This window comes from Jaculus jaculus, chromosome 23 (assembly GCF_020740685.1).
Source record: "Jaculus jaculus isolate mJacJac1 chromosome 23, mJacJac1.mat.Y.cur, whole genome shotgun sequence".
Lineage (NCBI taxonomy): Eukaryota > Metazoa > Chordata > Mammalia > Rodentia > Dipodidae > Jaculus > Jaculus jaculus.
The window spans coordinates 1636728-1661798 of record NC_059124.1 but is presented as its reverse complement, the minus strand read 5'-3'; the positions used below and the strand labels follow the sequence as shown (position 1 = coordinate 1661798).

Sequence of the window (25071 nt, the reverse complement as noted above, 5' to 3'; positions counted from 1 at the left end):
AGCACTTGGGAGGCCAAGGAAGGAGGATTGCTGTGAGTTTGAGGCCACCCTGAGACTACAGAGTAAACTCCAAGTCAGCCTGGGCTACAGTGAGACCCTACCTCAAAAAACAAAACCAAAACTAAAAAAAAAAAAAAAAAAGTGAATCACTAGGTAAGTTCAACCAATTTAAATAGAAATGGCCAACCGAAGAGTATTGATACAATTTGTATTGCATGGTCAGTTGAAGGCTGGAGAGATGGCTTAGCAGTTAAGGTGATTGCCAGCAAAGCCAAAGAAGACAGGTTCAATTTCTCAGGACCCAAGTAAAGCCTGATGCACAAGGTAGTACATTCATCCAGAGTTCGTTTGCAATGGCTAGAGGCCCTGGTGTGCCCATTCTCTCTCTCTTTGCCTCTGTCTCAAATAAGTAAATTAATAAATAAATAAAACATCAAAAAATAGAAGTCAATTGAATGACATTTTAGGGACCTTTTGAACCACTTCAATACCTACAAGGAGTTGGACTTCTTCAGGACACACCTTGGAATAGACCGTATGGATGAATTATAGGAATTATGCCTCCTGGAACATGCATGGAATAACACTGGCTACCTTGCCTTATCCTAACAAATGTTAAGTCCTGGTCAAAGAAGAAGTGTATTCTAAAACATTCCATAAATCAAATAATAATGGATGTGAATTATCAGACTGTACTGTATTTGTGATTCTTATTAGTTCACAGTAGCCAAGAACTGGAAAACAAGGCTGACTCTAGAGAAGTACTCAACTATTGAATATAACAGCTTCTGGGCTGGAGAGAGGCTTCATGGTTAAGGTGCTTGATTGTGAAGCCTAAGGCCCCAGGTTTAATTCCTCAGTACCCATGTAAGCCAGATGCACAAAGTGGCATGTGCATCTGGGGCTTGTTTTCAATGGCTAGAAGCCCTGGCATGCCCATTCTCTCTGTCTTCCACTTTCCCTCTAAAAAATAAAATATTAAAAAAGAAAATAGTTTCTCTTACTCTAAGTGGAGGGAAAAAAATCAAATAATAATGAGAAGGGTAAATTTCTGGGCAGATTGGCCTTTTCTAGAACTCCTGACCCCAGACACCTGACATCAGGACTAGATGGGCTAACCCAGCTGCCCATCTATGGGGCTCATAAGATCCCCAACCTGAGTCTCAAGGTGGGCTTCTCATACCCCTTCTTGCCTCCCTATGCAAGAGCTCTGCCTTTCTTTCTTCTTACCCCTCTCCCTCCTTCTCTTCTTCCTAAAACTCTAGGATATAATAAACATTTTCATGGGCTAAAGAGATGGCTTAGTAATTTAGTCACTTGCTTGCAAAGCCTAAGAACCCAGGTTCCATTCCCCAGAACACACACATGAGCCAGAAGCATAAGCATCTGGAGTTTGTTTGCAGTGGTTAGAGGCCCTAGCATGTCCATTCTCTCTGTCTCTCCCTCCCTCCCTCTCTCTCTCTCATAGATAAATAAAAACAAAATTTAAAAAGATGAAAAAAGTATTTTTAAAAACCTTTCTGCACCTTATCCCATGGCTGACTTGCTTTTCAGAATGAATGCATGGTCCTCAGAGACATTACCATATCCACAGCATCCATAACCACATTTCCAGGGCCCTGTCCATGTCCACCACACAGTGAAATCACACTAAATGACAGTGACAGGATGACTTGAACCCAGGTCTGCCCTACTTAAGGGTTCCATTTTCATGTACACTAAAGCTGACCACTCATGCACCTGTGCTTTCCACAAGCCCTTTGACCTTGATTCTCCATTTCATAAAGCTTCCCATGTAAAATACACTGCTCTCTTCCTCTTTTTCCTCTTCCCAGTGATGTGTCACAAATTGGTGTATTTTTATTGGGTGAGGCTCTGGTAATCTCTCAGTTTATGGCTCTGACCTTTCTATGCGCAAACATACCAAATGAACTTTGGTTTATCTCCTACCATAATGTAGCTGTTAATTACTGGCAAGGGAGGCGGGGCTCCACAGCCCATGTGACCAGTGGGAAAAGAACGGAAAGGAGTGTGGGGAAGAAAGGCCCAAGAGGCTCTGCTAGGGGCTGTCCAGCAGGAGTTACTGCATCCCTACAAGCCAGGGCAAAGCAAGCCATCCCAGGGAGCATGGTGCCTGGGGGAGCCAGGTCATGAAGACGCTACTTCTGGGCTTGGCTTTGTGGTCACTGCTCTCCCAGCCTGGGCTGACCTTCTGGGCCTCCCAGGTCAGGCAGAATTGCCTCAATGGCAGCTACGAGATCAGCGTCCTGATGATGAACAATTCAGCCTTCCCAGAACCTCTGGATAACTTGAAAGAAGCAGTGAATGAAGGACTGGATATAGTAAGAGCACGTCTGCAAGAAGCTGGTAAGAGTGTGTTCATGGAATCCTCCCCTGTTACCAGCCCTGGGGACAAAGTTCTCTTACTAAGCAGAGACCTTGTGGGCTTTGCCTGGTCACCAATGCTTCTCTAAAGCCTGTCTGAAACCCTTGTCTATTTCCCTCTTAAGGAGGGGGTTACAACCTGACTCTTGTGTCCTTAAGTCCACCCTGCTCTGCCAAAGTGGTGGCTTTTGAGCCAGGACATACAAAGCATTGGCAGTAGTGAAATAGCTCAGTGAAAACTGGTTGTGTTGCCCAGTTTTAGAGATGCCTCAGCTCTCTTCTGGAGCTGAGAGGCAAGACTTGATGTGGAGCTGAGATTTCCAGGGTGACTGCTCAAGAAACTGAAGCAAGGGAAAAACACTCAGCTACTCTTCACGTCTCACATGGTGATCACATTCTGACATAATCAGTATAATGAATTTGCAATCAAATGAGGACTGTCTTTTCCCTGTGTCTTTTTATTAGAAATAATCAACTTATAACATGACACAAAATATGGAAAGAGAAAACGTAGGCCCATGATAACTTCCTACCACCAAGGAACTGCTTCTTGGTTTAGGGGCATGGCTGGCCAGCACTATGGCATAGAGACAGGTTGGTGATACAGCTGGTGATCTGTATGGCATAGTGACAATTTGGGTACACGGCTGGTGATCTGTATGGCATAGTGACAGTTTGGGTACACGGCTGGTGATCTGTATGGCATAGTGACAGTTTGGGTACACGGCTGGTGATCTGTATGGCATAGTGACAGTTTGGGTACACGGCTGGTGATCTGTATGGCATAGTGACAGTTTGGGTACACGGCTGGTGATCTGTATGGCATAGTGACAGTTTGGGTACACGGCTGGTGATCTGTATGGCATAGTGACAGTTTGGGTACACGGCTGGTGATCTGTATGGCATAGTGACAGTTTGGGTACACGGCTGGTGATCTGTATGGCATAGTGACAGTTTGGGTACACGGCTGGTGATCTGTATGGCATAGTGACAGTTTGGGTACACGGCTGGTGATCTGTATGGCATAGTGACAGTTTGGGTACACGGCTGGTGATCTGTATGGCATAGTGACAGTTTGGGTACACGGCTGGTGATCTGTATGGCATAGTGACAGTTTGGGTACACGGCTGGTGATCTGTATGGCATAGTGACAGTTTGGGTACACGGCTGGTGATCTGTATGGCATAGTGACAGTTTGGGTACACGGCTGGTGATCTGTATGGCATAGTGACAGTTTGGGTACACGGCTGGTGATCTGTATGGCATAGTGACAGTTTGGGTACACGGCTGGTGACCTGTATGGCATAGTGACAATTTGGGTACACGGCTGGTGATCTGTATGGCATAGTGACAGTTTGGGTACACAGGTGGTGATCTGTATGGCATAGTGACAATTTGGGTACATGGCTGGTGATCTGTATGGCATAGTGACAGTTTGGGTACACGGCTGGTGATCTGTATGGCATAGTGACAATTTGGGGAGGATGGCCGGTGATCTGTATATCATAGAGACAGTTTGGGGGTCACAGTTGGTGATCCATATGTCATAGGGGCAGTTTTGGAATACAGCTGGTAATCCATATGTTATAGAGATTGTTTGGGATCATGGTTCATATGTTATAGAGATTGTTTGGGATCATGTCATAGGGACTGCGTAGGGACCATGGCTGGTGGTCACTATGGCATAGAGACAGTTTGGGGGACACAGCTGGTGACTCATCTGTCATAGATGTAGTCTGGGGGACACCTGGCAATCACTAGGGCATAGAGACAGTTTGGGGACCACAACTCGTGATTACTATGGCATGGAAACGGTTTTGCTTATTTCAGTGTCACTTCACATTATTGCACAAGTGACTTTCTCCTGGCTTCACAGTTCTCCTCATCATATCATGAGTGTATAGATAACATGTATGAGTACAGACCGTGCACAAATCAATACCTCATATGAATGCACACAGTACAAGTCTGAAATTTCCCTATGGGAGAATATCTATTGTTTGTAATTTCTTGGGGTTACTTTTATAATGTTACAATGAACATTTTCTTGTATGTAGTTCTTCTCAATTCCCTGAGACTACATTACCACTAGTAAAATTACTGAGCCTGTGAATATTTGATACATATTAATGCTTATTTTGGATCTTAAAGATGCCTTGTCTTAATTTTCTCAATTTAAAATCTAGGGAGGGTTGCAGAGATGGCTTAGTGGTTAAGGCTCTTGCTTGCAAAGCCAAAGGAACTGGGTTTGAATCCCCAGGATCCATATAAGCCAGATGCACAAGGTGCACATGCATCTGGAGTTTGTTTACAGTGGCTGAACAATTCCCATTCTCTCTCTCTCATAAAATAAATTTTAAGCTGGTTGTGGTGGTGCATGCCTTTAATCCCAGCACTCAGGAGGCAGAGGTGGGAGGATCGCCAAGAGTTTGAGGCCATCTTGAGGGTACATGGTAAATTCCAGGTCAGCCTGGGTTAAATTGAGACCTTAACTCAAAGCAAAAAATAAATAAATGAAATAAAATCTAGGGAAGTGAGATCCACAATTCAAATATGATTGACTACTTTGTGCATAGTCACCTCTTCATATGTCTGAAACTAGATTCCCATAGAAATGAATGAGTTTGATCTAAGGTACAATGGAACTAGGAGGTCATTTCATACAATTCCCTCATACACCAAGGCAGTGTTGCCTAGTGGAAAGAACACTGGTTTTTAAAAACCAACAACTTGTGCTGGAGAGATGGCTTAGTAGTTAAGCACTTGCCGGTGAAGCCTAAAGACCCCGGTTTGAGGCTCGATTCCCCAGGGCCCACATTAGCCAGATACACAAGGGGCTGCACACATCTGGCTAGAAGCCCTGGCATGCCCATTCTCCTCTCTCTCTCTGCCTCCTTTTCTGTCTGTCACTCTCAAATAAATAAATAAAAATTTTTTAAAAAACTGAGAACTAGGGGCCAGAGAGATGGCTTAGTGGTTAAGGAGCTTGCCTGAGAAGCCTAAGGACCCATGTACAACTCTCCAAATTCCACGTAAGCCAGATGCACAAGGTAACAAAAATGTGCAAGTTTGCACATGTGTACAGGTGACACATGAGTCTGGAGTTTGGTTGCAGTGACTAGAGGTCTTAGCACACTGACTCTTTCTCACTCTCTTGCTCTCTCTCATTTAAAAAAAAAAAAAAAAGACCTGGATTGAGGTTCTGTCTCTGTGACCTGGGTGCTAGGTCACTCCATCTCTCTGAGCCTGCACAGTTGCACTGTTTCTTGAGTACCTGTGAGATTTAGATACATTCTGGGTTCTTTTGTTATGTAGTCACCACAGCCCCATGGAGTTGAGGTGGTGGACACTGGTTTCACAGTAGAAGTTTAATAAGTCTGTTAAGGTCATACAGGTTATCTGCATAAATGAGATTTAAAGCCATTTCTGTCTGATTTCAAAAAGTGTATCATATTGCATGGTAAAATCTTTTTTTTTTCATTTTTTTCATTAACAACTTCCATGATTATAAAAAATATCCCATAGTAATGCCCTCTCTCCACCACTTTCTCCATTGAAACTGCATTCCCCATCATATCCCCTCCCCCTCTTAATCAGTCTCTCTTTTTGATGTCATGATATTTTCCTCCCATTATGATGGTCTTGTGTAGGTAGTATCAGGCACTGTGAGGTCATGGATATCCAGGCCATTTTGTGTGTGGAGGGAGCACATTGTAAGGAGTCCTACCCTTCCTTTGGCTTTTAAATTGTTTCCGCCACCTCTTCCGCAATGGACCCTGAGACTTGGAAGGTGTGATAGAGATATTGCAGTGCTGAGCACTCCCGTCACTTCTTTCCAGCACCATGATGCCTTCTGAGGCATCCCAAGGTCACTGCCATCCTAAAAGAGAAGATTCTCTATCAAAAGTGAGAGTAGCATTAATATAAGGGTATGAACATTAAGAGAAGTGTTTACTGGGCACTTTGATAAGCATAGTATATACATTTAGCCAGACAGCAGCAGACGTTACTTCCCCAGGACTCATGACTACCCCTGTTTTAAGTTCTCAGTATCAGGGATATATCCCTCCCATGGAGCAGGCCTCCAGTTCAATTAGAGGGCACTTGGTTTCCACTGTGACAGATATGCCACTGTTGCACCCGATGGCTCATTTGGCCACATGGTAAAATCTTTACCCAGCATAGGCTACATTTTTTTTCTTTCTTTTTGTTTGTTTGCTTGCTTTTCAAGGTAGGGTCTTGCTCTAGCCCAGGCTGACGTGGAATTCACTATGTAGTCTCAGGGTGGCCTCAGACTCATGGCAATCCTCCTACCTCTGCCTCCCAAGTGCTGGGATTAAAGGCACATGCCACCATGCCTGGCTTTAGGCTACATTTTTTCATTAAGACAGGGCAGTGGGACATTGGCACCAGCTGGCCATTATTTGGATTCTGACAGATTTTGATTCATATTCCTGACTGTCCATGGAACCTGAAGCAAATTACTAAATTTCCTGAACCTCGGTTTCCTGACCTATAAAACCAGGATAAGTGGTGGTTAGCTCGTGTGGATAGCACAGATTCCCTGAGAACATTCGTGTTTCCTTCACTGAGTGTGTGCCCCATATGGTGAGTGAGCACCCGATGTTGTTTGCAACATTGCCACTGATACTGTGAGCACATTGCCCATTTATGAAATAAATAATGAGTGAAGCATGCTCCTTAAAGTCTTGGTGTTTGACTTCATGCAACCTGAATTTGAATTCGTGCTCTGCCATGTACTAACTGAGTGACGTTGTCTTAGTGATCATCCCTAATTACTTTGAGTAAGAAGACAACTGTGTAAGACACAGCAGGGATTTTCTTTCCCAGAGACTTTGTGATGCTACATCATCTCTTTCCCCGTCCACTGAGGAAGGAAACAGACCGTAGTGGCATCTTCCTAATGATAAATAGATAATAATCAACCCAGTAACCATCTTCAAGTCACCTCAGAAGTGTGACTGTGGCCTCCAAGAACCACATGGACACACAGACACTTCCTGAGCTATCCATGTGCCTTCCCACACGCGCGTCATTGTACATCTTGAACGCTTGAGAGAGATGGGCTCATGTTTGGGGTTCAGCAGAATGACCTGAGACAGCACAGTCTTACCTACCGACAGGTTCTGTTAACCCTGTAACCCGCTGAGCTGGTCAAGACCCTCCCCTCATGCGCGAGACTGGACCTGATGTCACAACCGAGCCGGCGTGAGACCATTGTCGTCTGTGCTTCACATCTCATCCTCGATTGTAAACAAGGCTTTTGCGTGGAGCCCCAGCTTTGCATCTCGGGTTGTGTGCCAGAAAACTGAGGCATCAAATTTCTTATAAGAGAATAAATTTGAGCTCAATTTGTGATGCTTTAAAAATATTTTTATTGGGCTGGGGAGATGGCTTAGCGGATAAGCGCTTGCCTGTGAAGCCTAAGGACCCCGGTCTGAGGCTCGGTTCCCCAGGTCCCACGTTAGCCAGATGCACAAGGGGGTGCATGTGTCTGGAGTTCGTTTGCAGAGGCTGGAAGCCCTGGCGCGCCCATTCTCTCTCTCTCCCTCTATCTGTCTTTCTCTCTGTGTCTGTCACTCTGAAATAAATAAAAATTAAAGAAAAAAATATTTTTATTTATTTTTTTGAGAGATAGTGGGAGACAGAGAGAAAGAGGTAGGTAGAGACTCCCAGTGCATGTGCCCCCTTGTGCATCCGGCTCTGTGTGGGTACTGGAACTCAAGCCTGGGTCGTTAGGCTTGGTGGGCAAGTGCCTTAACCACTGAGCCATTTATGTAGCCCCTTGTGACTTTTAAAATATATTTTTTAATTTATTTGAGATAGAGAGAGAGGAGAAGCAGATAGAGGAGGGTGTACCAGGGTCTGTAGGCACTGCAAACAAACTCCAGATGCATGTGCCACCTTCTGCATCTGGCTTTACATAGGTCCTAGGGAATCAAACCAGGGATCTTTGGCTTTGCAAGCAAGCACCTCAACCACTAAACAATCTCTCTGGCCCCAGTGACACTTTTTTTTTGGTGGGGGAGTGCCATATATATATATGTATTTCCTTTTTATTGACAGCTTCCATACTTATAGACAATAAACCATCATAATTCCCTTCTCTCCCCCATTTCCCCCCTCACAAATCTACCCTCCATCATATGCCCTCCCTCTGTCAATTAGTCTCTTATTTTGGTGACATCATCTTTTCCTCCTATTATGAGAGTCTTGTGTAGGTAGCATCAGGCACTTTGAAGTCATGGATATCCAGGCCATTTTGTGTCTGGAAGAGTGCATTGTAAGGAGTCCTATCCTTCCTGTGGCTCTTACATTCTTCCCACCAACTCTTCCACAATGTATCCTGAGCCTTGGAAGGTGTGATAGAAATGTTTCAGTGGTGAACATTTCTCTGTCACATCTTCTCAGCACTATGGTGCCTTTTGGGTCACTGCCATATGAATAGAGAAGCTTCTCTAACCAGAAGTGAGAGTAGCATTAGTATATGAATATGAACATTAAGTGTAGTGCCTACTGGGAAGTTTGGTGAGCATAGTATATGCATTTAACCAGACAAGAGCAGGTATTACACACCTAATACTCATGATCTCCCCCACCATAGGCTTTTGATTAGGTTTTCAGTACCAGGCATATATTCCCTCCCATAGAGCAGGTCTCCAGTCCAATTATAGAGCAGTTGTTTTCCCCCATAACAGACGTGCCCAGTGACACTTTAATCAAGACATGTACTTACTCTTCTAGCTGTTCCTGATGTCTATATTTAACCTTACTTGTCACCACCATTGGGAAGTCTAATGAGCAGCTAAGAGGTCAGCCTGAGATGGGTTTTGCTGTCATTTAGATGTGGGTTTTTTTGGTTGGTTGGTTGGTCGGTTGGTTTTACCTGAAGTAGGGTCTCACTCTAATCCAGGTTTACCTGGCACTCACTCTATGTAGTCTCAGGCTTGCCTTGAACTCAAGGCCTATCTCTGCCTCCTGAGTGCTGGCATTAAAGGCCTATATTAAAGGCCACCAGGCCTGGCTTGTTTTTCTTTTTTAAACAGGTTCTTATGTAGCACAAGCTGGCCTTTAACTCATTATGTAGCCTTGAACTCCCATAGTGCCTGGCTTTCAACTTGGGCTTGTTTTTAACTTTTTATTGACATATTCCATAAGAATAGATAATAAAATTATGATAATTACCTCCCCTCCACTCCCATTCCCCCTTCTCAAATCTACCCTCCATTGAATCCCCTCCTCTCTCAATCCGTCTCTCTTTTATTTTGATGTCATGATCTTTTCCTCCTCTTATGATGGTCTTGTGTAGGTAGTGTCAGGCACTGTGAGGTCATGGAGATCCAGGCCATTTGGTGTCTGGGGGGAGCTCATTGTAAAGAGTCCTACCCTTCCTTTGGCTCTTACATTCTTTCTGCCACCTCTTCTGCAATGGACTCTGAGCCTTGAAGGGTGTGACAGAGATGTCTCAGTGCTGAACACTCCACTGTTGCTTCATTTCACCATCTGAAATGAGAAGCTTCTGTAACCAAAAGTGAGAGTAACATTAATATATGGGTATAAACCAGGCGTGTTGGCACATTCCTTAATCCTAGCACTCGGGAGGCATAGCTAGGTTGATCACTGTGAGTTCTGGGCACTCTGATACTACATAGTGAATTCCAGGTCAGCCTGGGCTAGAGTGAGATCCTACCTTGAAAAACCAAATATGTACCTATATGTATATATTATATATTACATATATGTGTGTGTGTGTGTGTGTGTGTGTGTGTGTGTGTGTGTGTGTGTATGGGGAGAGAGAGAGAGGAGGGGTGGGGAATTTTAAAAGTGCTTAAAGGGCAGTTTGTCCACTTGAACTTTTGATCCTTTTATCAACACCATATGACAAACTAGTTCCTCCCACAGTCTTCCCTATCCTTGTCAACAGGAGTCCCTTTTTTCTCATGCAGTATCCATCAACCATTTCTCATTGGCTTTGCACTCAAAATATCTTCAAAATGCAGTCATTTCTCCCCCTTTGTTGGCACTAGTTTGTTCCACACTACATTTTAAAATTTAATTTTATTATGTGTTTACTTATTTGAGAAAGAGAAAGAGACAGATAGAGAATGGTGGTGGCAGAGCCTTTGGCTATTGCAAAAAAACTCCAGATGCCCCATCTTATGCATCTGGCTTAAATGGATGCTGGGGTTCTTTGGCTTTGCAGGCAAGTGCCTTAACTGCTTAGCCATCTTTCCAGCCCTAACCTACTTTTTTTATTATTATTATTAATAACATATTTTGTATGGGTACATCAGGTGTTGATATCAGCTTTTCCTTCATTCCTGACCCATTCCACTGGAGACCCTGAGAACATGACCAGAGGCATTTCCCCTTCCCCCACTCCAAAAAAACCACAGTCTCCTGACCATTCTCTCTACTTGCCATCCACAATTGATTCTTGGCATCAGAATCTAGAGAAACATGCAAAAATGATAGCCAGATAATTTCATTTCACCTCTAAAATCTTCCAAAGGTATCCCATCCCACAATGAAATGAATGTCCTCACCGGGACCTCCAAGGCCATGACCCCTGTATCACTATCCTGTATCCAGACCACCCCTCGTTCACTGAGCAGGAGCCCCGTGCCAAGTATGATCCATGCTCTGGATTGTTTTGGTTTCTGTCTTTCCCCTAACTGGAAACCATAAACCTGCATGGCTCTTTTTCTCCTATCTCCCAGGTCCTGCCCACCTGAAAACTAAGGGTACACAATTACCCTATAACAAACAGCATCATTACGTGTAATCTCCCAGAGGAAATGTAAGCCTCATGGAACCAGGGAATTTTTATTCAAAACTGTATATGAGTTCACAGAAGAACGGCCAGCCTATAGCAGTGACATAATAAATATGACTGGGTGGATGAGTGACGCTCAGAGAGCAGGGAAGACCACCTCACAGACACTGTAGTGATTCAACATGAATATGACCGGCTGGATGAGTGACGCTCAGAGACTAGGGAAGACCACCTCATAGACGCTGTAGTGATTCAAAATGAATATGACCGGCTGGATGAGTGACGCTCAGAGAGCAGGGAAGACCACCTCATAGACGCTGTAGTGATTCAACATGAATATGACCGGCTGGATGAGTGACGCTCAGAGACCAGGGAAGACCACCTCATAGACGCTGTAGTGATTCAACATGAATATGACCAGCTGGATGAGTGACGCTCAGAGACTAGGGAAGACCACCTCATAGACGCTGTAGAGATTCAACATGAATATGACCAGCTGGATGAGTGACGCTCAAAGACCAGGGAAGACCACCTCACAGACGCTGTAGTGATTCAACATTAATATGACCGGCTGGATGAGTGACGCTCAGAGAGCAGGGAAGACCACCTCACAGACGCTGTAGTGATTCAACATGAATATGACCGGCTGGATGAGTGACGCTCAGAGACCAGGGAAGACCATCTCATAGACGCTGTAGTGATTCAGTATGAATATGACCGGCTGGATGAGTGACGCTCAGAGACCAGGGAAGACCACCTCACAGACGCTGTAGTGATTCAACATGAATATGACCGGCTGGATGAGTGACGCTCAGAGACCAGGGAAGACCACCTCACAGACGCTGTAGTGATTCAACATGAATATGACCGGCTGGATGAGTGACGCTCAGAGACCAGGGAAGACCACCTCATAGATGCTGTAGTGATTCAACATGAATATGACCGGCTGGATGAGTGACGCTCAGAGACCAGGGAAGACCACCTCATAGACGCTGTAGTGATTCAACATGAATATGACCGGCTGGATGAGTGACGCTCAGAGACCAGGGAAGACCACCTCACAGACGCTGTAGTGATTCAACATGAATATGACCGGCTGGATGAGTGACGCTCAGAGACCAGGGAAGACCACCTCATAGATGCTGTAGTGATTCAACATGAATATGACCGGCTGGATGAGTGACGCTCAGAGACCAGGGAAGACCACCTCATAGACGCTGTAGTGATTCAACATGAATATGACCGGCTGGATGAGTGACACTCAGAGAGCAGGGAAGACCACCTCATAGATGCTGTAGTGATTCAACATGAATATGACCGGCTGGATGAGTGACGCTCAGAGACCAGGGAAGACCACCTCATAGATGCTGTAGTGATTCAACATGAATATGACCGGCTGGATGAGTGACGCTCAAAGACCAGGGAAGACCACCTCACAGACGCTGTAGTGATTCAACATGAATATGACCGGCTGGATGAGTGACGCTCAGAGACCAGGGAAGACCACCTCATAGATGCTGTAGTGATTCAACATGAATATGACCGGCTGGATGAGTGACGCTCAGAGACCAGGGAAGACCACCTCATAGATGCTGTAGTGATTCAACATGAATATGACCGGCTGGATGAGTGACGCTCAGAGACCAGGGAAGACCACCTCATAGACGCTGTAGTGATTCAACATGAATATGACCGGCTGGATGAGTGACGCTCAGAGACCAGGGAAGACCACCTCATAGATGCTGTAGTGATTCAACATGAATATGACCGGCTGGATGAGTGACGCTCAGAGACCAGGGAAGACCACCTCATAGATGCTGTAGTGATTCAACATGAATATGACCGGCTGGATGAGTGACGCTCAAAGACCAGGGAAGACCACCTCACAGACGCTGTAGTGATTCAACATGAATATGACCGGCTGGATGAGTGACGCTCAGAGACCAGGGAAGACCACCTCATAGATGCTGTAGTGATTCAACATGAATATGACCGGCTGGATGAGTGACGCTCAGAGACTAGGGAAGACCACCTCATAGATGCTGTAGTGATTCAACATGAATATGACCGGCTGGATGAGTGACGCTCAAAGACCAGGGAAGACCACCTCACAGATGCTGTAGTGATTCAACATGAATATGACCGGCTGGATGAGTGACGCTCAGAGACCAGGGAAGACCACCTCATAGATGCTGTAGTGATTCAACATGAATATGACCGGCTGGATGAGTGACACTCAGAGACCAGGGAAGACCACCTCATAGACGCTGTAGTGATTCAACATGAATATGACCGGCTGGATGAGTGACGCTCAGAGACCAGGGAAGACCACCTCATAGACACTGTAGTGATTCAACATGAATATGACCGGCTGGATGAGTGACGCTCAGAGACCAGGGAAGACCACCTCATAGACACTGTAGTGATTCAGTATGAATATGACCGGCTGGATCAGTGAAGTTCAGAAAGCAGAGATGACTACCTCCTACACTTTAGCAGCCCCGCCAGTCTGCATTTTGGAGACATGGATGAGCAGGTTGTGTTAACATCCATGTCTGCTTTCCTAACACTTCCCAGCCCCATGCTGGAACCTTTCTGGATCTAGGACCATGAAAAGTACATGACAGTATCTGGTTTGTGTGTGAATGGCATACATGCATGTAGATATGGGAACACCATCACATGTGTGCACATGTGGAGGTCAGCGGTCAACATTATTGTCTTCCTCAATCTCTCACATTATTTATGGAGACAGACTCTTTTGCTGGACCCTGACCTCACCAGTCTGGCTGGTCTAGCTAGCCAGCTTGCCCTGGGGATGCACCCGCCTCCATCTCCTGAGTGTCAAGACTACAGGTGCAGTGCCCCACACCTGACATTCACATGGGTTACGGGGATTTAAACTCGGGTCTTCATGCCTAAGCAGCAAACCTTTTTAACAATCTTCTCAGCCTGTACTGTAAAACTGTACTGTAGTGATTATTTCATGACTATATATCTATTCAAAATTATCAAATCGTACTCTTATAATTGATGACTTCTCTAGTGGGTAAATTATACCTCTAGAACAAGAGTAAAAGAGAAAGGTAGGGATTGAGGAAATGGCTCAGCTATTAAAGACACTTGCTTGCAAAGCTTGATGGCCTAGGTTTGATTCCCCAGTACCCATGTAAACCCAGATGGGCAAAATGGTGCATGTGTCTGGAGTTCATTTGCAGTGACAAGAGGTCCTGGCGTGCCCATTCTCTCTCTCTCTCTCCCCTTTCTGCTTATAGATAAATAAAATACATTTTTTTTTTAAAGGAGAAGGGAAAGAAGGGAGGAAGGAAACGAACAAGGAGGGGGAAAGAAATGAATGGTATTAAAAAAAAAGGACTCAGAATTCAAATAATCTGAGGCCTAAAAACATGAATATCCAGGCCAGGTGTGGTGGTGCACACCTTTAATCCCAGAACTAGGGAGGCAGAGGCAGGAGAATCACCATGAGTTTGAGGCTACCCTGAGACTCCATAGTGAATTCCAGGTCAGCCTGGGCTAGAGAGAGACCTTTCCTCAAAAAAACACACAACAAAAGAATATCCATTTTTAATCCAGATCAGTTAGCAATAAATAAATCTCAGAGGTGGTTTAATTATGGAAACATAATGCTCATTTTCTGTTTTTCCTCATTTCTGGATAATAGGCATAAATGTGACTGTGAATGCAACTTTCATCTACTCAGATGGCTTGATTCATAACTCAGGTGACTGCCGAAGCAGCACCTGCGAAGGCCTCGACCTGCTCAGGGAAATTGCAGTAAGTATCTGCTTTAAATACATATATGGCTGGAGAGATGGCTTTGCGGTTAAGGCACTTGTCTGTAAGGCCTAAGGACCTAGATTCTCTTCCCTAGGACCCACATAAGCCAGATGCACAATGTGGCTCATGTGGCTGGAGTTCATTTGCAGCAACTGGAGTCCCTGGTATACCCATTCTTTCTTCTCTCTCTCTCTTCTGCCTTTCTCTCATAAATAAATAAAAGTATAATGAATATTAAAACATATATTTTTTATTTATTTATGAAAGAAAGGAGTAAGTGAGAGAGGGAATGGGTGCACCAGGGCCTCTAACCACTGCAACAAACTCCAGACATGTGTGCCACCTTGTGCACCTGGCTTTACGTGGGTCCTGGAGAATGGAACCCAGGTTGTTAAGCTTTGCAGACAAGTACTTTAACCACTGAGCCATCTCTCCAGCCCCAGCATCTGCTTTCATGGGTGTGTCACACACTCCCTCAGCTGGAGATGATCACAGTGTGGAACATGGCACCTGTTTGTAAAGTATCTATGCTATCTGAGCCATAGAGCTGTGTGATTTGAAAGCAGAGTCGCCTGGCTTTATCCCATAAATTCCCCCAGTGGCAAGGGCCCTCCAGGAGCCCAGAAAGATAGGAAGAGTCTTTGCGGTGTTTCATCTGTGCACAGTCAGTGGTACAGAGGGCAATTATTTTATATTAAATTGACTGTTTTTTGCCTGTGTGTTTCTCGTGTGACCATATATGCTTATTGTGCATGGGCATGCAAGACCCACACCAGAAATATATTTCAAGTTATCATACTATGTCAAGTCACAGATTGACTGCTTGAAAGTAGATTCTGAAACCTAATGATAAAGTCCTAACTCCAGCCAGGTGTGGTGGCTCACACTATAATCCCAGCAGTCAGAAGCCTGAAGCAGGATGATTAACAAGAGTTCTAGGCCAGACTGGAATACTTAACAAGATTATATCTCAAAAAACACAAAACAGACCTAAAGGGTTGCTCAGGGGTGAGGCCAGAATATGTGATGTGCTGACCATGGACCTCACTAGTATCTGAAACCTATTCCACAAGGAAGACCCAGAGGCAAGGACAGGACTTTCCAGGGTGTGAACAACATTGAATTAGAACCGTTGGGAACAATATTCTATTCTCAGGGGAATCATGGGGATCAAGTCTGGTGCTCAGCCTGAACCCAATCTAGTAAATGAGAAGGCCACGTCAACTCTGCTCCGACTTAGTTCCTCCTGAACATTATAAACACTTCCACTGGGGAAAAAAAACTTAAATAAATTGCGAAATTCAACCAATGACCTAATTCCAGATATACAAGTCCCAAGCAATAACAGAAGAAATATGAAAACCCAAGGTAACATGACCAAGCCTATTGTAATGGCCCCCAATTGGAGGGAAATTGATGAAATTTCAGGCAACTAATTAAAAGGAATGGTTATAAATATGTTCAAAGAAATTGTGGAGTGTGATGACTCATGACTTTAATCCCAGCACTAGGAGGGCAGAGGTAGGAGAATCACTTTGAGTTTGAGGCCACCCTGAGAATACAGAGTGAATTCCAGGTCAGCTTGGATTAGAGTGAAACCCTACCTTAAAAGGAAACAAATTAAAAAAAAAAAAAATCAAAGAGGACAAAAAGAAACCTCTGAATAAATTTCAAAAGGGCACAAATAGCTGAACAAATTTAAGTCAGAGATGGGGCAATAGCTCAGCAGTTAACGATGCTTGCTTGCTGAGCCTGCCAGCCTGAGCTTGCTTCAGTAGAACCCATATGAAGGCAGACACACAAAGAGGAGCATGTACCTGGTGACTGTCTCCAGAGGCAAGTGGTCCTAGCATACCCATTCTGTCTCTCTCTCTCTCTCCTGTACTTCTCTCTCTCAAATAGATAAATAAAACTATTTTTTAAATGAGGAAATTAATACTGGATAGGAAATTCAAGACAGAAATACTGAAAAAAACTAAAATACTGGAAATGAAAATTTCAGTAATTCCAATATAAAGCTCCATGGAAAGGTTCACGAAAAGAATTGACCAAGCCGGGTGTGGTGGTGCATGCCTTTAATCCCAACACTTGGGAGGCAGAGGTAGGAAGATCGCTGTGAGTTTGAGGCCACCTTGAGACTACCGAGGGAATTCCAGGTCAACCTGGACTAGAGTGAGACCTTACCTCAAAAATGAAAAAGAAAGAGAGAAAGAGAGAGAGAGAAAAAAAGGATGGATCAACTGTCAGGGCACAAATACAAGGTAGGGGAGTTGAAACAGTTAATGATGAAGATAAATTAATAAAATTGTATTAGTGGAAGTGGGGCATGGTGACACATGCCTCTAATCCCAGTACTCAGGAGGCAGAGGTAGGATTGCCATGAGTTCCAAGCCACCCGAGACTACAAAATGAGTGCCAGGTCATCCTGGGCTAAAGTGAGACCCTGTCTCAAAAAAAAAAAAAAAAAAAAAAAAAAAAACTTAGGCTGGAGAGATGGCTTAGTAGCTATGGAGATTGCATGTGAAGCCTAATGACCTGGGTTTAATTCCTCAACTCCCACATAAAGCCAGATGCACAAAGTGGTGCATGCATCTGGAGTCCATTTGCCGTGGCTGGAGGCCCTGACACGCCCATTCTATCTGTCTCTCTTCTAGCTCTCTCTGCTTGCAAATAAGTAATTAAAATATATTTAATAACCTTCAAAAAACGTATGTATCAGTGAAACATGTGAGATCTATAGGACCTAGGAAAAGACAAAGCATAGAAATAGACATAGAAGAATTTTATGCTAAAGGCATAAAAAATATTTCAATAAAATCATAGGACTGGAAAGATGGCTCAGCAGTTAAGTCACTTGCCTGCAAAGCCTAACAACCTGGGTTCATTTCCCTAGTACTCACGTAAGGCCAGATGCACAGACAGACACATACATCTGAGATCATTTGCGGCAGCTGAAAGCCTTGGCATGCCTATTCTTTCACTCTCTCTCTCTCATAAAGAAATACATTTTAAAAAATCATGGCAGAAAAATTTCCAAATTAATGACCAGGTGTGGTGGTGCATGCCTTTAATCCCAGCACTTGGGAGGATCGCCATGAGTTCAAGGCCACCCTGAGAATACAAAGTGAACTTCAGGCCAGCCTGGGCTAGAGTGAAACCCTACCTCAAAACACCAAAAATTCCAAATTAAAGGAAAGATTTCTATCCAAATAGAGAGGCATTTAGAACACCAAATAGATAAAATCAGAAAATAACCTCCCTACACCATATTATATGCCACCAAATAGATGGAACCAAGAAAATATAGTAAAAGCTGCAAAAGAGAAACACCAAATCGCATATAAATGCAGGACCATGAGCATAACAGAAGATTTTGCAAAAGAACTTCACAAGTCAGGAGGGCTTCACATTACATATTTAAAGTTCTGAAATACAACAGCTGCCAGACCAGACTACTATACCCAGAAAAACTACTTTTCATAATTTAAGGAGGAAAAAATGGGTAAAGAATTCATGACCACCAAACCAGCTCTACAGGAGATTCTAAAAGGAATCCTTCAGACTGAACCCAAAGACAAACACATCTATGAGACTATAGGAAATAATAAACCATGTTAGAACAACAGGTAAGCAAATGAAGAATAAGACACCACCAAAAACTACAAAATCAACAAGATGACAGGCATTAATACACACCTTTCAATGATCACTTTGAATATTAATGGTCTCAAATTGAGAATGAAGACACATAGACTAGCAGATTGCATGTTAAAAACTAACAGCATCTGAGTGGGGATGTAGCTCCGTGGGTAGGGTGCCTACATAGAGAGGCCCTCATTTCTCTCCCCAGCAGCTTAGAAACCAGGTGTGGTGGTGAGCTCTTATAACCTTTACATTCAGGAGGTGGGGGAAGGAGAATCAGAAGTTCAGAATCCTTCCTAGCAACATAGTGAGCTCAAGGCCAGTCAGGGATTCATGACACCTAACCAAAAAGTAAAGGATCCTTCTATTTTTGTCTCCAAGAAATTCATCACACCAACCCTAACCAGGGCTCTACAGAGCTCAGGAGTGCCCCAGCTTCTAAAGCTAGGTAGGTATGCAAGACTCTCCCCATCCTATATGAATCTAAGGGAAGGGTTTCCAAGAGTATAGGGAGATAGAGCCATGATTCTAGAAGTTGGATAGATCACCTCACCTGACTGATGTGTGAAACTTGGATCCAGATGAGTGGCTGGGTACCATGCTCAGTCTCAGCCTTGAGATAGGGAACTTGAGTAACTCCTCTTCACAATTCTGGAAGCGTATGCTTCGTCCCTCCCCTCTATAGAGAGAGCTTTGACCTAGTTCCCCAAACTAGGGATGGGCTGTCCCTAACCAGACCTTCCCTTCAGAAGTCGTAGAAAATCACATCAGCCATTAGGCCATCCCCTGCTCCTTGTTAATTCAGCCATGCTTTTTATTCTTATTTTTAATTCTTTATTTAATTGAAAACTTCCAGAATTGTAAACAATATCCCATGGTAATCCCACACACACACCACTTTCCCCTTTGCAACTCCACTCTCCATCATATCCCCTCCCCCTCTCAATCAGTCTCTCTTTTATTTTGATGTCATGATCTTTTCCTCCTCTTATGATGGTCTTGTGGAGGTAGTGTCAGGCACTGCGAGGTCATGGATATCCAGGCCATTTTGTGTGTGGAGGAGCACGTTGTAAGGAGTCCTACCCTTCCTTTGGCTCTTACATTCTTTCCACCACCTCTTCCGCAATGAGCCATGGAAGGAATTCAGCCCTGCTTTACAGTTCTTCCTCAAACTGCAACTCCATTCACCCCCAAATCTAGTCACCCAACACTGTGTCCTACAGATGTTGATGTTATAGCTTTCCCATCCCTCTTCCATATCTTCTCAGCCTCTCCTCAAGAAGAAATCCAGGTCATTTTTATGGAATACCTGTCCCTCCACCCACACCGTTTTTGCTATCTCAGATGTAATTATCTCTTAATTATCCCAAGATTGAGACTCACCCATCCTCACATGAGTGCAACCCATCTGGTCAACAAGAAGTCATCCATTTCACTGCTAAAACCATAGCTCTACAGCCTATATATAGTGTTTCCTGAAAGCCCCTTTTCTTAGATTTTTGTAGCAAGGGTTCTCTTGGATACCACCTCAGATTTAGAGAGTTTATAATTCTCTTAGGCCTCTTAAAACACCATGTAGGGCTGGAGTTATGCCTGGAAGGAGGAGGTAGGCAGAACATCCCTCTTCCCAGGCCCGTCCTCTGTGGGACTTCTTACTCTGCCTCCAGACTCTCGGGAGGCTCATTTCTCTTGGCTTTCTCCTTCCCCATTCGTTTCTGCCCATTGATTTGGTTTCATTTCAGACCTTGACGTTCTTCTCTCTCCCTCACAGAGGAAGCGCAGTATGGGATGCGTCCTCCTGGGGCCCTCATGCACGTACTCGACCTTCCAGATGTAGTAAGTAGTGCGGTTGCCGTGGCTTCATTGAAGTGTTTTGACAAACAGTGTTGTCAAGGCAACATAAGGAGGCATGTTGGGACCCTAGCGCTTTGCCGTCTCCTATCATTGCTATTTCCTTCCCCAGATACTGCCGTCTGTACTTGGTGTGGGTAACTCGGGTGTGCTGGCTCTGTTTCCTTCTTGTCATTTCTCTGAACATGTTACAAAAGAGGAATGGGGGTGCTCTCTTGTGCTGTTAACCTGGGGTTCTCTTTCACTTTTGGCACAGCCTCGACACAGAACTGAACTACCCCATGATTTCAGCTGGAAGTTTTGGACTGTCCTGTGACTATAAGGAAACCTTAACCAGGCTGATGTCCCCAGCCAGGAAGCTGATGTACTTCCTGGTTAACTTCTGGAAAGTCAATGACGCGCCATTCAAAACTTTCTCCTGGAATTCTTCCTATGTCTACAAGGATGGCTCAGAGCTGGAGGACTGCTTCTGGTGAGGGTGGCCCTCCATGCCCTGCTGGCACTTGCCATGAAGTGATGCCATAGCTCCTTGTTGTTATCAGATGCACCTTCCATTCATGCAGGGTGGGCACTGATCCCAGCCCACTTTCTTTCTTTCTTTTTTTCTTCCAAAATTTTATTAACAGCTTCCATGATTATAAAAAAATACCCCATGGTAATACCCTCCCTCCCCCCACTTTCCCCTTTGAAACTCTATTCTCCATCATAAACCCTTCCTCATTTCAATCAGTCTCTCTTTTAATTTTGATGTCATGATCTTTTCCTCCTCTTATGATGGTCTTGTGTAGGTAGTGTCAGGCACTGTGAGGTCATGGATTTCCAGGCCAGTTTGTGTCTGGGGGAGCACGTTGTAAGGAGTCCTACCCTTTCTTTGGCTCTTACATTCTTTCCGCCACCTCTTCCCCAGCCTACTTTCTTATACCCACATCAGTGCAAGGAGGCTCAAGTGAATAAAGCACTCCAAGAACAGCCAGCAGAGGCTAAAGCCAAACACTCTGTATGAAAGTCCATCTCTGGTAGTCCTGACAATTCCCTGCAATACAGCCTTGGAAGAAGAGAAACAAAATGCTATCCAATCCTTTTTATTTTTTAAATATAACAAACAGAGAGTAGTGCTTCCACATGGCTATGTAAGCAGATATGATACAGGGAATATATTCTTGTTTTTTTCTTTTTTCTTTTTTTATGATTTTTCAAGGTAGGGTCTCATCCTAGCTGAGGCTGACCTGGAATTTTCTATATAGTCTCAGAGTGGCTGCAAAGTCATGGTGATCCTCCTACCTCTGCCTCCGGAGTGCTGGGATTAAAGGCATGCGCCACCATGCCCTGCCTGTCTGTTATGTTAACGGTGGAGTTTCAGATGAACTTCCATGGCATATCTGCAACTAAGACCCTAAGGCATAGGGGAGGGGGTCATCAAGAAACATCTGGTCTCTTAGTTTTCTTTCTTCCTGGGCTAGGTACCTCAATGCTCTAGAAGCTGGAGTTTCTTATTTTTCTGAGGAACTCAACTTCAAGGAGGTCCTGAGACGCAGTGACCTATTCCAAGATTTCTTAACAAACCCTCACAGGAAAAGCAATGGTAAGAAGACACAACGTCTTTTCTTCTGGCTATTTCTTCCTTTGACATCGTTTTGACAAGTCTACCTCTGTGGCACCATCATTATTGCCTGTTTACACTTTGTGCCACTGGGATCCCTCCAGTTGTATGTAACATCACTGCTTTGTTTTATTGAGTCAACATGATTCTCTGAAAGAAAACCACAAAAATAACATAAACATTCACATAACCTTGCTATCAAGCTTTTATAAGCCAAACTGATAGCATGGCCCATTATCATTAAATCCCCCCCTTTAAAAATAATTTATTTATTTACAAGGTGAGAAAGAGATTTGAAATGAATGGGTGTGTCGGGACCTCCAGCCCCCACAAGCACACTCCAAATACATGTGCCACTTTCTGCACCTGGCTTTACATGGGTCCTAGAGAATGAAACCTGGGTCATTATGCTTTGCAGGCAAGCACCTTAACCACTGAGCAATATCTCCAGCCCCATTGATTCTCTTTTTTGGGGGGGGGGTTGGATTTTCAAGGTAGGGTCTCACCTTGGCCCAGGCTGACTTGGAATTCACTATGTAGTCTCAGGGTGGCCTTGAACTCATGGCGACCCTCCTACCTCGGCCTCCCAAGTACTGGGATTAAAGGCGTGTGCCATCATGCCCAGCTAAATCCCTTGTTTAAATTCACCTCAATCTAACATATTATTGGATTTGTGACTAATCTTCACAAATTCTGAAACCTGATCCACCCCTCTCCCTACCGGTAACCAAGCTGATAACCTGACACAGGACCTCTATTTATTTTATTTATGAGAGATAGAATTGGCACACCAGGGCCTCTAGCCACTGAAATCGAACTGCAGATGTATGTGCCATCTTGTGTGACCCTTTGCACATGCATCACCTTTTTGCATCTGGCTTACATGGTTGTGAAAAGCCAAACCTGGGTCCTTAGGCTTCACAGGCAAGTGCCTTAACAACTAAGCCATCTCTCTGGTCCCCTATTTTTTTGTTTTCCTGCTGTGTAGTGAGCTGAATCCCAAGTGGGAAAGGCTCTGGGGATAAAGATAGTAGGTGACCCACTGCACTTTGCAGAGAACTCTCCTCACAAACCAGAGTGCATCAGGACTGAAGGGACTGATCGTGTTGACTCCCCATGAGGGAAGGCTGATTGTGTGGCCTTACTATGAGGGAAGATTGATCATGTTGACTCCCTGTGAGGGAAGATTGATTGTGTCCACTTCCTATGAGGGAAGACTGATCCCTATGAGGGAAGACTGATCGTGTTCACTTCCTATGAGGGAAGATCGATCATGTTGACTTTGTATGAGAAGATCAATTGTGTTCACTTCCTATGAAGGAAGATTGATAATGTTGCCTCCCCATAAGGGAAGACTGATTGTGTTGAATCCCCATGAGGGAAGACTGACCTAAGGACATGTCCCCAACCCATCCTACACATGGGACCATATGCTCAGGAAGTAGCTGGCAAGAACTGGGGGAAGAGCTTCACAGCAGATGCTACCATTTGTCTCTAAAGCTGATTTCTGAGAAAAGAAATTGCTCAGGGAGATCTTATAAACCATTCTCACATTCTCTGTAACCATACATTTTTCAAACACTACTAGAAATGATGAGGTGTGGCTCACTCATACATGAAAACGTGTAAACTCACTGCCACCCATTGTAATGGAACGCACCCTGGACTAGGATTCAGCTGTCTCTGCCACCTGCTAGTTCTTGAGCCCTTCGGCACCAATTATTGACCTCTTTAAATATATAGATAATTGCATAGATGATTTTTTTTTGTGGTAGGGTCTCCCTCTAGCCCAGGCTGGCCTTGGACTTACAGCTGTCCTCCTACCATTGTCTCTCAAGTGCCTGGACTAAAGGTATGTGCCTCCATGCCTAGGTTGCATAGATAATTTTTAAAGAGTCCATGCACCTCTCTGCTATAAATTTAAGGAAATGGTGTTACCCTTAACAACAACAAAAAAGATAATATAGGACATTAGTATGGTATCTCATGCCTTTAATCTCAATACTTGGAAGGAGGAGGATCTCTGTGCATTACAGGCTAGCCTGGACTATATAGTGAGTTCAATGTCAGCTTAGTATACACAGCAAAACCCTATTTAAAAGAGAGAGAGAGGCTAGAGAGATGGCTCAGTGGTTAGGGCACTTGCCTGCAAAGGTTCTATTCCCTAATGCCCACGTACAAGCCTGATGTACTAGGTGGCACACGCGTCTGGAGTTCGTTTGCAGGGACAAGAGGGCCTGGTGGGCCTGTTCTTTCTCTCTCTCTTCAATAAATAAGTAAAATATTAAAAAAGAAAGCAAACAACAAAAAGTGACGAGTATATTGGGCTCAAATTCGGGAGCTGGCGCATCCCTGTTTGTGCTGATCATCATGTGTCCCTCTGCTTGTCTTCCTTCCTCACCTCCAGTGATTGTTATGTGTGGCACACCAGAAACCTTTAGGGCACTAAAAGATGGCCGGGCAGTGGCTGAAGACACTGTGATCATCCTGGTGGATCTGTTCAAGTAGGTATAATACCCGAGGAAGCCTCTTCTTTCCAGTGGGAAGTACATTGACATTTTCTGGAAGGCACTCACTTGCTTTGCACAGCCTCTGTGGGCAGCGACATGATGGCAATATTGAAACTAAAGTTCCATCTTCACGAAAATATGTTCCTTTGTCACCTTCAACATGTCTGAATATCAAAGTTGTATGAGCCAAGCATGGTGGCACACATCTTTAATCCCAGCTCTCAGGAGGCAGAGTAGGATGATTGCTATGAGTTCAAGGCCACCTGAGACTACAGAGTGAATTCCAGGTCAGCCTGGGCTACAGGGAAAGCAGACCTCAAAACAAGAAAACAAAACAAAAGTTGTATGGAAGTCCCAATCCATTCATCTACTCAGTCACTATAGGATGTTTATCCCCAGCCTGGTGTTAAGGTCCAATACATGACCTTGTATATGTATGTATGTGTGTGTTTGTGTGTGTGTGTGTGTGTGTGTGTGTGTGTGTGTGT

At 44.3% G+C, this 25071-nt stretch overlaps 1 protein-coding gene across 1 annotated transcript in view; it reads left to right on the top strand.

The window, feature by feature from the left end:
* The first annotated feature begins 2150 nt into the window (after positions 1-2150).
* Positions 2151-25071, top strand: part of Gucy2c (guanylate cyclase 2C) — a 92127-nt gene continuing 69206 nt past the window's right edge. The window contains exons 1-6 of the mRNA XM_004671850.2: positions 2151-2367; positions 14865-14977; positions 20394-20458; positions 20730-20945; positions 21934-22055; positions 24481-24577. Coding sequence (XP_004671907.1) covers positions 2151-2367; positions 14865-14977; positions 20394-20458; positions 20730-20945; positions 21934-22055; positions 24481-24577 — 830 coding nt within the window. The remainder of the gene's footprint in view (positions 2368-14864; positions 14978-20393; positions 20459-20729; positions 20946-21933; positions 22056-24480; positions 24578-25071) is intronic.